The sequence below is a fragment of the Arvicola amphibius genome, chromosome 5 (assembly GCF_903992535.2).
Source record: "Arvicola amphibius chromosome 5, mArvAmp1.2, whole genome shotgun sequence".
Taxonomy (NCBI): Eukaryota; Metazoa; Chordata; class Mammalia; order Rodentia; family Cricetidae; genus Arvicola; species Arvicola amphibius.
In genome coordinates, this window is record NC_052051.1 from 110,971,571 (window position 1) to 110,986,017 (window position 14,447).

Sequence of the window (14,447 nt, forward strand, 5' to 3'; positions counted from 1 at the left end):
CAAGAGGCAGATGAGACCCTGCATTAAAGTGTGAAGAGGCTTAAGTCAAGGGAACAGGATTGCAAGGAGCCTAGAAATGGCCTGCACGGGAAAAGTTAAACAGCTGCTGACAGCAACAGTTCTTTTTAGTACTGTCCTATCTGAAGGAAAAGGTCCAAAACCTGGGCACATGGGTGTTGGGGAGGGAAGGAAGACAAGGTCCAAACAGGCTTTTTTTTTTTCCTCAGAAAACACAAGACAAGGACACTTATTCAAATCAACACTTAACAGGTTTTTACAATATTTGTAAATAACCATTGGGACTTAATGCCACAAAATACAATAATACAAACAGCTTTATGGGACTAAAAGTCACAACAGTCTGCAGACCAGGAATCCAAAGGCTTCATGAGAAGTGGAGGTCCTGGCTGTGGTGAAGAGAGAGTTGGCTGGTTTCCAGGGAAGACTGGCATCCAGTGAGCTGATAGAGATAGTGTCCTTCCAGTCGAAAAGCTCCACAGCACAAGAAGGCTGTGCACAAACCCTTAGATACTCATTTTCTTTCGCTAAAGACATGCCCACTGTATGTGGACAGTTCTCTGATTCACAGTTTCAGAAGTGCCAGTGGCACAGGATTTCCATCCCCACCCTTTGCCCCTTAACCAGGTCAAGTCTCTGTCTTGAGACGGGCAGCCTGGACAGTTTTTATTGTTTTTGCTGTATGCTTTCCAGCCAGGTTGACTGTAGATAGCTGAGATTTTTCTTCAATCAGGCTGTCTTTAGAGCCATTTCTTCTCTAGAAAAACAATTGATGACAGAAGAAAATAATCAGATTAAGTGATACTATTAGAAATACACCAGAAACTGGGCATAGAGGACACATTTGGATAATCCCAGGAAGAGAGCAAGATAATCCCTGGGCTACATAGTATGGCCACATTAAATTTATTCATTTATGGCATTGCAAGGAAAAGTCTATGATACCGTTTTTTAAAGTTTCCTCTAGTTAACTACAAGATCAAATGTGTTTACTCTTGGTCTGACAAGATTCAGTACACATCAGTTTTATTTAAAGACTTCCTTAACTAGGCTTGCTTTTCTGAGCAAGGTCAGAGACAGCTAAAAGGCCTCTCGCACTATGAAACAGTTACTGTACAGTGTGGTCACTTAGAGTTCCCTGTCTTCTAGAACCAAATGTCACTGTCAACTAGGGTAAGGAGCCTTGGAGACAGATCTGCATTATCGAGAGAGGCTAACTGACCCACCTGAGCTTGGACATCATACCCAGGACTTCCCGAGTCGGGACTTGTACACAACCCATTAGTTAGGTCAGATGGAAACCCAAGGATGCCACCAACAGTGCTTCCACAGCTCTGCCCCTGCCTCCGAGGTGACTGGATTGGCTGTGGTTTCTCTTTCAATCCTAGGTATGAACACCTCCCGATGGCATTCCCTTTGCTGTGGAGGTCAGCGACAAGAGGACCTAGTTCTGTCTATCCCTTAACAGAACATCTGTGCCTGTCACTATTTCCCCAGCTTGGAAAAATACCTTAAAGCCCCCCCCCCCACTTTTTTAATCAGTGAAGCAATTATTCTCATCCTAGTTCCATGTGATCGTGGTCTTACCCTCCCCGTGCCCAGCTGTCTGTGATGTTACCCTCCCCATGCCCAGATGTTTGTGATTTTATCCTCCCTGTGCCCAGCTCTTCGGGTCTTCTTGCACTACCTCTTCTCATTCCTAGCAGCTCTTTCGAGGCTGTGCCCATGATTTTTGGACACATCTGTCTGCTTTAGGATTTTGCATGTGTGTGTGTGTGTTTTTTTTTTTTTTTTTTTTGGTAAGCAAATTGTGAGAATGGAGTCAAAGACTCACTGCTGAATATATCCAAAGGAATTCCTGAAAGCACAGGATGTTTCTCAAAATTCTCACAGTTGCTTCCCCTGCCTGTGCACACTTCTGCACTCCCCAGCACTCGGGAGGCAGAGGCAGGCTGATGCTGTGATTTGAGGCCAGTCTGGTCTACAGAGTGAGTTCCAGGCCAGAGAGGGCTACAGTGTGAGACCCTGCCTCACAAATAAACAAACACAAACAAAGTTAAAGAATGTTAAAGTGCCAGGCGGTGGTGGCGCACGTCTTGAATCCCAGCACTCGGGAGGCAGAGACAGGCAGATTTCTGTGAGTTCGAGGTCAGCCTGGTCTACAAGAGCTATTTCCAGGATACAGAGAAACCCTGTCTTGAAAAACCAAAAAAAAAAAAAAAAAAAAAAAATGTTGGGCTGGCAAGATGGCTCAATGGGTAAAAGCCAGTGCAGTTCAACCTTCATTACCTGAGTTCAAATCCCATGTAAAACATCCTCAAAGCAGTTCTCTGACCACACCCACGACCACGACCACACACATCATGCACACTAAATAAAATGCCTATTTTTTTACATAGTCATCAGTGGGACACCTTAAAGCCTCACTAACCTGATGCACTGTAGAGCCACCAGACCCCTGAGCGTCTGAGGACCGGGTCACTGGAAGTGGTGGCACAAGGTCTGTTTTCGAGCTGCCAAAGAGAAAGCGTCAGAACTTGTGAACGGGACAGACCTCAGATGCTAAGCTCTGCCATGCGGAGAGCTCTGCGGGCTGCTGTGTGGAGCCTCGAGACTGGCCACTTACTTCACTTCCGAGAGAACCGACCGCTCTCCGTCTGAACACTGCGACCTGCGGTACTGCCGGTAGCTCCGCGGAGAATGTGAGTGCCTGATGCGGACTGGGTCCCCCTGAGTCCTGAGAGGACCGCAACGAAGCAAGGAAACAACAGTCAAAGCAAGATAATGGGCAGCTTTTCCTCAGTACTGAACTATAAAAACAGCCCTCAAACTGCCTTTGGTCATTCTTGTTTTTATGTTGCAGGTGGAGTTTGTTCGACACAGGGACTTATTGTGATTCTCATGGGACAAAAAAAAAAAAAGAGAACTTGACTTTTATAGGCTGTGAAAGCAGTAGTGATCTAAATTTAAATTTAACAGTATTTTATAAAAGAAAAATGTTCTACTGCTTAACCTGCATCTTCAGTGTGTGTGTGTGGAGAGAGAGAGAGAGAGAGAGAGAGAGAGAGAGATAGTTTAACCAGTTTTTGTTGCTGGTGTTTAGAGACAGGGGCTCATGATGCAGTCCAGGCGGAAGCGGCCTAGAACTCGAGTGCCCTCCTGCCTCTGCTTCAGACTCTGACATTACAAGTGTGCTTGCGCTACTTAGCCCGGCTTAACCACTAAAACTGAAACCTTCTGGGAATTCACTTGGATTCTCTCCAGGATGTGGAAGGACAAATCTGCACTGAAAACAGAAGAGCTTCAACTTCCCGTAAGAAAAGGTCAGTTCCAGCTGGGGCAGTCTTCACGGGGGACGTGCAGAGCTCTTCAGTGTGCTCAGCCGCACAAAAATGAGGTGGTAGACTTACGCCCTCCTGACGTCACGATTAACAGTGTAAGCACACACCAGACTATCATATTATACGCCAGAAGTCTCTCAATCTGTGCATTTATTTTTTTTTAAAAAAAGTGTGTGGGGGGGGGGGGGAGCCTCAATTCTTGACCTAGAAAAGATAGCAAGAGGGCTGGCAAACTTGCCACCGAGCCTGACCTAAGTTTGAGTCCCAGAGAGAGCAGCATGATGGAAGGAGAGAGCTGACTCCCACAAGATACTGGCCTATACACACGAGTGGCACACACATAAATAAACAGTAAAAGAATATATAAAAGAGCGTGGGAAGATGTGGGAAGAGGCTGAGGAGTTTTTCTGGGTGTAATCTCAGTGTCTCAGAGGCAGAGGCAGGAGGGGCACCCAAGTTCTAGGCTGCTTCGTCTAACCCAGTCCAGGCCAGTTTTCTCTTGACCCACTACAAGGCAGAAAGCAGCCAATATGTGCTCAGCAGTCTGGCTGCAGCTGGAGATTCCTACTAAATGTTCACAAAGCGTGCTCAGTTCAATGTGGTTCTATAATGAAAACTGACTTGGGCTCACATGGCCAGGTTCTATAGTAAATATAATTCTCCTATGTTAAAATGATAGAAAAACTGACTTTGTTATCAATGAGTATCTCAGCAAAAAACTTATTTAAAATAGACATTATTCATCATTCATTCTAGCTTCTCACCCACAAACAAACAGAAGAGAGTCATGGGATACAGAACAAGAGCAGTTTTATGGGGTGTCGCTTGCTTGAGACAGGGTCTCTCGCTCCAGCCCAGGCTGGCCTGAAACTCTCTAGAGACCAAGCTGACACTGAACTTGTGTCAATCCTCCTGCCTCTGCCTCCCAAGTTCAATGACTGGAAACCTGAACCACCACACAGAGAGAATAGTTCTATATACCCTTCCTACCTCTTCCCTATATTAATATTTGGTTAATGTACAAACTGAGACACTGCATGGAACATAAAGAAAGAATGAAGTGTTCCCTTCTGTGGTGGTCTGAAAGGGAATGGCCCCCACGGGCTCATGTTTGAATACTTAGTACCCAGCTGGAACAGTTGGGAAGGATTAGGAGGTGTGGCCTTACGGGAGGTGTATCACCAGGGTGGGTCATTCCCAGTGTGCCCTCTCTGCTTTCTACTGTGGATCAGGATGAGCTGTCGGCTGGCCCCACCACCCACGAACGGCTGTCCCAGATCTAAGCTGGACCCTCAGCCTCTGAAACTGTAAGCCAAACTAAATGCTTGCTTTCTGCAGGCTTCCTTGGCCATGTTGTTTTGTCAAGGCAATGGAGATCAAGTATCCACCTTCCCACTGATACAACTGCAAAGGCGGTCACTCACTCTACTTTAGTGTACGGGATCTCCTTCAGCTGCTCTTCCGACAGCCCAGACGGGTCCACGAGTTCCTTCCTAGGAGAGAATAAGCAATGAGGTGAAAGCTGTCGGGCCTGCATACACACTAATACCGCTCGCTCCCAACTGACAAGCTGCCCCTTTCTGCCCTTGTAAGACTCATGTATGATGTGCACGAAGCTGAGAGCTAGAACACGTGCAAGGAAAACTGGGAGAACCCCACCCCTTTCCTGTAGCTTTTTCCCTCTTTTCTGTACCCCCACCTTCAAGGCCCCCAGCTCCCCATTGGTAAGCTTCTCTCCTGTGCCGGGGTCTTTCTTTCTACATGGATTTGCTTCTCTTTGTTTTCCCTTGTAAATGACTGGCCCAGCCAAGGCATACTGACAGACAAGCTAAGTGACCCCGGAGAGGAGGAACTGGTGCAGCCCGCAGGCAGCTGCTCGTGTGTGGCACCTGACACCATTGTCGGCAGCAGACAACACAGAATGAGCACAGGGACCTGCTGAGCTGTCAGACCCAGGCTCCTCGCAGTGGCACGGGTTTTCCTTACAGCCAATTTAAAGCTGCAGGCATCATCCTGGACATAAGGCTCAGCAAGTAGAGCACAGGCTGCTCTTACAGAAGACCCAAGTGTGGCACCCAGCACCCACATGGCGCTCACAACCATCCATATTCCAGTTCCAGGGAATCCGGAGCCACCAGGCATGCACACGGTGCATATACATACATGCAAGCAAAACACTCACGTGTGAGTGTGTGTGCGTGCGTGTGTGTGAGACTGTGTGTGTGAGTGTGAGCATGTACATGAGTGCGTGTGTGTGACTGTGTGTGTGTCTGAGTGTATGTGAATGTGTGAGAGTGCCTGTGAGTGTGTGTGTGCGTGCGTGTGTGTGTACTATATACACACTGTACACACAGGGGAGACCCAGTACTCACTGGATGTGCTTCCACAGCTCTTCCTTTGCTTGGATATCAGGACTTCTTCTGCAAATAAACGAAACAGCATTCACCTCTGCAACATGTGTCCTCCGCAAGCCTTAAGAGTTACCGGTAATAGTTCTGCGAGGCCTTACTTGCCGTTTGGCTGTTGACAGGACACATGAGCAGCCAGAGCTACGACAATGACCAGTGAACAGACAGTGGGCAATGTATTGGCAGTGTCACCGAAAAGCTCACATGTGTGTTCATAAAGAAAACTGAGACATCGCCAAAGCTTCATTTACAAAAGAGCCTAGAAGCCAGGATGGGTGGATAGAGCTGGAATCTCAGCATTGCAGAGGCAGGAGTCCCACCGCAGGTTTGACGCCAGCCTGGCCATCCACTGCTTCATAGCGAGACCCTACACATCACAAGCAAAAAATACACAGGAAGAAAGGAAAGAGCTTAGAACTTTGGGGGACATGTGTACAGACCCCTTCTGGTTATAGCTGGACAATGGGCAGTGACCCAGGGGCTCTGGTTTCTGATCTTAGTATCTACTTTTTATTACATTTGTTTATGTGTGCACATGTGTGTGTCACGGTACGCTCAGGACAGTCTGCAGGAGCTGGCTCTCTGCTCTCACCAATGTGGTCCCAAGGATCTAACTCAATTCCTCGGGCTAGGCAGCAGGCACCCCTAGCCTGCTGAGCCATCTCACCAGGCACCCACTTTTAAGCAGAAAGGAACTCACTTCTGTCACCCATTGTTAAAGCTCTCAGCATCATCTGTGATGACCTAGCACAAGCAACAGGCATGAGGGGAAGGCAAGTGGCCCAATAACGTCTCCCCTTTTATATGACGTCTCAAGCAGCATTTCTGCACTGAAACTTAGGCCACAAGGGACAGAGCCATCTATGGCTCCACTCAAGCCACCATCTTGTCCCTGAAGACCTTCTTGAATAGAAATTGGCCATCATGTTTAAAGTCCTAGACTAGGAAACCTGAAGGCACCACCTGTGTTCAAAGTCTCCACCAGGTCAACCGTTAACCTCCATTATAGCAAGGAAAAGTAAAATGACTTCAACCGTTGTCACAGAACAGGACTCCTCAGTACCCTCAGGAGAAAACAGGATCTAATAAGAGGCCCAAAGAAAGGTGCTAAGCCCTAACAAAGAGGCCAAGAGTTTAAGCCACTGACAAACCCTGCCCTGTGGAATTTTACACTGAGGTTCAGTATTGCTTCCAGCATACAATATCACCAACGCCTTCATTTTCCTCTCATGCATTCTGGCAGGGGCTGCTGAACCCACAGACTACAATAAGCCGTTTACTTAACTACAGAATCTGCTAAACAGTTTCTCCTTTGTGTGTATGGACTGGGTGGGGAAAGAGCAAAAATCTGCTCTTTCGGTCAAATCAAAAGGAGTGAAATGTGGTAAGGGATGGGGACAAAGCCTGGGCGCGTGACCACGAATGGTGTTGATTTTGTTATATAAAACTGTATGCTTTAAAAAAATCATTCAGATGGTTCTGGAAGGGCTCTTGAACAAAACCTGCCCTTTCTACACTTTGCCCATCTGATCCCCTGAGTAGTCTGTCAGTCCTTTAAAGGATACTAAGAAGGGGCAACTATTTCAGAGAACTAAGCTATGCTTCTACTTCAACATGCTGCGTCAGCATGCAGTTCTCACGGAGGCCGCTCATTAGTCTAGCATAAGATATGTGGGGGAAGGCGCACTTCTGCTGGTAAGCTGTTCTTTCAGGAAGGTGCTGGAGGACTGGTTAGCTGTCCCTATGGTATAGTGAGGTGCTGGAGGACTAGTCAGCTGCCATTCATCTGTAGCTCAATTGGGAGAGCATCCTTAGCGTGCACAAAGCCTTGGGTTCTACGCCAGCACAGGTAAGACGGGCATGGCTGCACACGCCTGTAATCTGAGCACTCAGATGATGGCTCAGAAGAGCCAGTCCATCCTCAGCTACATGCTGAGTTCCATAGCCTGGGCTACATGAGACCCTGTCTTAAAAAGAAAACTTACATAGACACTGTGTTTAAACTCTTCGCTCTTCAAAGAAGCCCCCGACTGTCCATCGATATAAAACACACAAATATAAACACGCTCCCAGTGTTGGTCCGGTATTTTTCAAAAGCATCTCTATCTATATTTATGCAATGATTCAACTTTAAATCAATTGGGGAAATTAGTTTGGACAGATTAGCTTGTAATCCAAGTACTTGTGCAGCTGGGGGTGGGGGGGATGAAAGCTCCAGGCCAGTCTGGGCTACACAGTCTCAAAATAGGTATGCAATAATATATAATATACAATATTTACTTCAAATAACCAACAAGGTAGTGTCCAGCTCGGGTTGTTTGTCGTCTTTAAGCTAGCTGCATCTTTAAAAGAGAAGCTGAAAAACTTGTACATGCAAAAATTATACTTACTTAGAGACCTCAAAGCACTTAGCAAACCCTTAGTACTTCTTCTGATACTCCTTAATGGTCAGAAAAGTGGAATTAGGAAGCACCTTCTCCCCCTTCCTCCCTTCCTGTCCTGATTAGGAACATGATGTCCAGTAGCCCAGCTGTTGACGTTTGAGCAGGGGCATCCAGAAACATTACTGAACATCCACCTAAGCTGGATGTGTATTTTGATGGACCTATCACTTAATACAGCCTCACTGATCCCAAGATCAATAGTTTTCAGTCAGTAAAAATAGTACCACATGATGGCCACCAGGGGGCGGTGGAGCCCACTAGCTCACGCAGACTATTGTTTGAGGGCCCAGGGCATGGCCTCTTCTGCACAACCCAAGGAGTGGAGGTTTCCTCCTGTGAAGCAGTTTCAACGAGACTGAAGCTGACCCTGTGTTATGCAGATATCACAGCAGCACACACGAATGCCATAGGAATGGAACTGAGACATACCCTAGACACCACATCTAACAGATAAGAGCCGGTCACGTTCGGCTTAATGTTTGTTTGGGGGTGGAGGGCACAAACACACACAATAATAATTAATGAATAAAAAATTGTAAAAGAGAAATGGAGTTCACAATACAAGACTCCCCACAAAGAAAGTTCTCGGGAAACACTCTTGAGGCAGGCAAGCAGCAGGGATAGTTTAGCCACCCAGGACGCCACTGTTTTGAGCTGTGTACATCCCCTCCTTCTAACTTCATGATCCTAATTAGGACGGGAAGGGAGGAAGGACAAGTAAGATGCTCCCTTGGCAGCCTGACACCCAGAACTACATGTACTATGTGCACACGCATGTGCGCCCACACACACACATACACACACACACACACACACCTGAACAATGCACCCCACGAGCTGTTAGTAACCTAGGACTCCTACCTGCATCATCAAGCTGCATGCACACCTGGCTCTGAACAATGAATACCTTTCTCCTCCCTTTACCCCTCAGCAGCCATTAAACTGAGACAGATTCTGCTCAGCCTAGTGTGAGTTAGATCTGAGTTTGTGAGCACATGGCCAGTTCAACTTGAACTAGTTTGGGATGCATGCACCACAAAGGCATGCGTAGTCCTCTACGTGAATTTGTAGGGGAAACCCTCGATTTTCCATCATGTGCCTATGTGTTGATGGATGTATACATGATCCCATGCACTGTGGGAAAGGGCATATGCAATGAGCAAAGGTCCGCTCCCCAAATCTTCCAATCAAAATAGAGAACTATGTAAACACACCCCTAGCAACCAAACTCCTCCTTCCTTTAGGCAGCATGTAGAGAGAGGCCCCAGGCCCTTGATACTGGAGCCCTTGGGGGTCCTGTGTGGCCCACTGTCACTTTTTATTAAATATTTCCGCCTCCTCCCCGCCTCCCATTTATCCCCCTCCCCCCTCCACTCCTCCTCCCTCTCCAGTCCAAAGAGCAGTAAGGGTTCCCTGCCCTGTGGGAAGTCCAAGTTCCTCCCCCCTCCATCCAGGTCCAGGAAGGTGAGCATCCAAACAGGCTAGGCGCCCCCAAAGCCAGTATGTGTAGCAGGATCCAAATCCCGTGTCATTGTCCTTGGCTTCTCAGCAGCCCTCATTGTCCGCCATGTACAGGGAGTCCGGTTTTATCCCGTGCTTTTTCAGTCCCCCACTGTCACTCTTGACAGTGGATCTGTCCTGTACCCACTGTCACTCTTGACAGTGGATCTGTCCTATCACTCTGCTTAGAATAAAGTCACCATGCTTCTTTGCAAATCTGTGTGGGTCTTTATTGCATTCCTCAAATATGGTCAAGAATGTGCAAATACTCAGCCCAGGACCCACCAGGGCAACAATTTTAGTGAAATATTATACAAGATATTTAAAGAAGAAATAATGCTGATTTTATATTAACTCTGAAAACAAAGAGGAACACATCCCAAAGTATAATGTAAGTTTGTTATTTAAAAAAAAATGATGGCTCACACCTTTAATCCCAGCACTTGGGAGGCAGAGGCAGGTAGATCTCAGTAAGCTCAAGGTCAGCCTGGTCTACAGAGCAAAAACCTGAAAACCCTTGTGCCACATTAAAAAGAGAAGGAAAAAAACTGGACATGATAGTATCTGCCTGTAATCCTTACTTTGGGGAGGTATAGAGGCAGAAAGATCCAAAATTCAAGGTCCTAGGCAGGATGTAAAGGTATATACATTTAATCCCAGAATTCAGGAGGTAGAAACAGATGGATCTCTGTGAGTTCCAGGCCAGTCTGGTCTCTATAGCAAACCCCAGGACAGGTCACCTAAGGCTACATAATGAAATCCTGTCTCAAAAGAAAAGAAAAAGAAAGAAAGAAGGCAGGAAGACAGGAGTGAATTTAAGGCCAAAGGCTAGCAGGGGTTTGAAATCCTTTCTCAACAACAACAAAAAGTTCTGTATCAAATATAATGACATATGCCTTTAATCCCAACACTTGGGAGTCACGGCAGACAGGGTTCTAAAAGCTGAAGGCCAGCTAAGTCTACACAGCAGGTGACAGGCCAGTCAGGGCTCCATAGTGAGGCTCTGCTTTCCATTGTTTGTTTTAGATGTGTTAACTTTAATGTGTATGTTTTGCCAGCATGCATGTCGGTGCACCACATGTGTGTCTGATGTCAAAAGAGGTCAGAAGATGGTGCTGAATCCCTGGAACTGGAGTTACAGATGACTGTGAACTACCTACCATGAAGGTGCCGGGAAAGAATCCAATTCCTCTGCAAGAGCAGCAAGTGCTCTTAACCACGGAGCCATCGCTCCAGCCCCATGAGACCCCATCCTTAAAGCAAAAAGTTCTAATGAAAAGCTAAGCATCTATAATTGAGGAGCATCCCTTCAAAAACACAGCACACGCTCGATGCCGTAGCCTCCCGTGTCCTCTCCTGACACGTCAATCGAACAATGCACTCTCAGCTTCCTTCTGGCTCCCTCAGAGATGCCCAGCTGGTTGTTCCATCAACTTTCCACGCCCATATCCTCTCCCTGTCAGACACTCCTCTCTCCTCCCAGAACACTGCAGGTGGTCACCCAGGACCACGAAAGGTTTTGCCGTTAGTCCCAGCTCACTTGAAACAGGCACGCGTGGCATGTGGAGCAGGCAGTGTGGCCTGACTCCCGATGTGCACGCTAATGAACACGCACGCACACACATGAGCATGTAGGCACCCCACTTTATCAGCTCACAGACGAGTGATGTGGGGGACAGGCAAACTCGCCATTACGGGGTAATGTTGCTCACACATGCCATTGCCTAGCAACAGGAGGGGCAGGCAAATCTCAACACTGGGGTGTAATGAATCATTCAATGACTACTGCTCACAAGTGGTAATTTGACAGGAAGACAGTCACATCGGGTTCGATTTCGAAGAAGACTCCGGAGAATTCTGTAGACTCAAACTGGGCGAAGCAGCCGGTGTTTCACCAGCAGCCGGGCTTCTGAGGCTCTGGTTATCTGGCTGGACGTATCCATTTGTTGAAAAACAACATGAAACTAAAAATATGGGTTTTGATGGCCTTGTTCTGCCTGAACTCCAACTTCTAAGCCTTCATAAACGTTTAATGAATGGTGACCATGTAAGAAGGTTGGACGATAAACTGGTCCCCGTGGAAATGGCGCCCGTAAGTGAGCAACCTGAGCATCCAACACCTGCCCCACCCAGCTCCCCGACTTGAAATGAAGTTGGAAAAAGAACCACATACGAGCGAGATCTGTGTCTGGAGCGCCTGCTGTTAGGATCCACTTGGGTTTTTTCCTTCTGTCGCCTTAATACGGCTTCCCACTGAGGCGCTGAATCAACCATGTCATTCTCCTGCCGTATTCTGAAAAGACAAAGCAGGCATCTGGAGTTCACGTCTATGCCAGGCATGGGGAAGCTCAGCTGGGGTCTCAGCACTCTGCAGGCTGAGGTGGGAAAACGAGGGGTCTGAGCCACCCTGGGCAGCAGAAAGAGACCCTGTCTCAGGGACAATGAAGAAATGTAAAGTTAACATCCACCCATGAATGAGAAGGGAAACACACTATACCAAAATCTACGGACACAACGAAGCCAGTCCCAGCTTCTCAGCCACTTGAACCTCGCTTTTCAGGTAAGAGAATGGTAATTCGATTACATTATAAAAGCTGGGGATCAAAACCTGGATTAATATATCCTTAAGTAGGCACACGTACCTGTAAGCATATACACACAAGTATGCAATGTTCATAATAAGTCTATAAAATAAAGTAACTTATGTTAAAGTATAGCCTTATGGTTTTCTGTATATCCTCAGTCTGCTGTACTGTCTCTTTTCATCTCTAATTTTATTGATCCAAGTCTTCTTTTTCTATCTTACGGTTAATTTGGCTGAAAACTTGGCAATCTTGTTAATATTTTCACAAAACCAACTCTTCACTGCACTGATCCCTTCTACTGTCTTTATCACTTCTGTCTCGTTCATTTCAGCCCCGACTTTGACTCTCTCTTCCTGTTTACTATTTATGGGTGTTGTCTGTTACTGTTTTTCAAAGCTTTCCAGGGTACCATTAAGCTATTAAATCGCGCTCTCTCTGGTTTTGTTGTGTAGGTAGGTAGCCATCAGCTGTCCTCTTGGGATGGCCTTCACTGTCCCACAGATGTGGATATGATGTGTTTCCATTTTCATCCAATTCTAGGAATTTTTCATTTCCACCCTGATTTCTTCCTTAACTCATGTATCACCTAGATGTGTGTTATGTAGTCTCCATGAGTTAGTATATTTTTCACAGTTTCCTGTGCAGATAATATTCAGCGTTCCTCCACGGTGGTCAGAGAATGAAGGACATTATTTAACTTTTCCTATGTTTGTTAAGACTTTCTCTGTCCCCTCTATGTGCCTGGTTTGGGAGGAAGTTCCGTGAGTGCCAAGAAGGTTGTGTATTCTTTAGTTGGAGTGAAATGTTCTCAGATCTTGGGACCATCTGATTTCTGATGTCACTTAGCTCCACTCTTCCTGTTTAACTCTGTCCAGGTGATCTGTGTATTGCTGAGAATGGCATGCGGAGGTCACCTGCCACTGACTGTTGGGCTTAATCTGTAATTTTAGATCTAGTTTTACAAAGTTGGGTATGCCCACGGTTGGTGTGTATATGTTTATGTTGTAATGTCCTCATGATAAACTGTTCTGTTGGTGAATATGAGGTGACCTTCCTTATTTCTTCTCATTTGTTTCGGGTTGAAGTCTACTTGGTCAGACATTAGGCTAGCTACACCTGCTTGTTTCTTGTTCTATTTGCTTGGAATACCTTTTCCCACCCTTTTACCCCAATGTATCTACCATTAACGGTGAAATATTTTTCTTAGAGGCACAAAAAGATGGATCCTATTTTCTAATCCTAATTGCTACTCTGTGTCTCTTTATTGGGGAATTGAGATCATTTGTATAAAGAGCTATTATTGAAAGAAGTGTATTAATTCCTGTCATTTTGTTGATTCTGCGGTATTCTGATAGGCCTCTTTTGATTTTGTGCACTGGTACTATTTGTTTATTTCCCACAAACTCAGGTTGCTGAATCAGTTGCTGTGCAGACCTTTGGGGTGGGAAGGAGTGGACCTAGCTGGGGGTGTAACTGAAGGAGGTCACAGGGGAGCCGCACAGGACTGTGGGATGGGAAGGAGCCTAGTCATGGGAGTTTGCGCAGCTCAAAGGACCCTGTTCCATCTTCTCATTGTAGAATAAATTACAAGTGAACATACTTGGGCATTAACATTAGAAATATAACAGAGTCTGTGACCTGAGGCCATCAGCCATCCTTTAAAACTAGCACTTCCATTTAACAACATCACATGGGAACATATGCTCATTTAAGGACATGTGGGCACATGTGTGTGCTCACACATTTTCATGGCCACACCCACAGACACCCACACCCACAAGGCTTGCTGGGAGACCTGACACACTCTCAGGATCAGAGCTCAGTAGATGCTGTCAAGGGGAAAGGATCAGGTCAGTAGCAGATCTGTGCTCGCCTGTAGGAACTCACGCCTCTATTTCTGGGTTTAGGATTAGACATAAAATTCTGGATGAGATCACTGTACAGTTAGTTCATGGGCAGGCTTAAATATCGCTACAGATTTCGATATGTTTATCAGGAAGTCAGGAGCTTCCGTTATCTCAAGCTTAATTCTCCTAGCAAGACTGATATGACTTAGTTCAGCAATACTTTCCTCTAAGTACAGACATTTAAAAGGAAGACAAGTGTGTTAGGAATAATCTTAAAACGAGCCTCTCCGCCAACGCAAATAAT

At 46.3% G+C, this 14,447-nt stretch overlaps 1 protein-coding gene across 1 annotated transcript in view; it reads right to left on the reverse strand.

Moving 5' to 3' along the window:
* Positions 1-318: 318 nt before the first annotated feature.
* Positions 319-14,447, reverse strand: part of Epb41l4a (erythrocyte membrane protein band 4.1 like 4A) — a 194,161-nt gene continuing 180,032 nt past the window's right edge. The window contains exons 18-23 of the mRNA XM_038330967.1: positions 11,885-12,004; positions 5,732-5,779; positions 4,784-4,852; positions 2,645-2,755; positions 2,450-2,531; positions 319-775 (exon numbers count right to left, since the gene is read on the reverse strand). Of these exons, the coding sequence (XP_038186895.1) occupies positions 647-775; positions 2,450-2,531; positions 2,645-2,755; positions 4,784-4,852; positions 5,732-5,779; positions 11,885-12,004 (559 nt within the window). The 3' untranslated portion in view covers positions 319-646. The remainder of the gene's footprint in view (positions 776-2,449; positions 2,532-2,644; positions 2,756-4,783; positions 4,853-5,731; positions 5,780-11,884; positions 12,005-14,447) is intronic.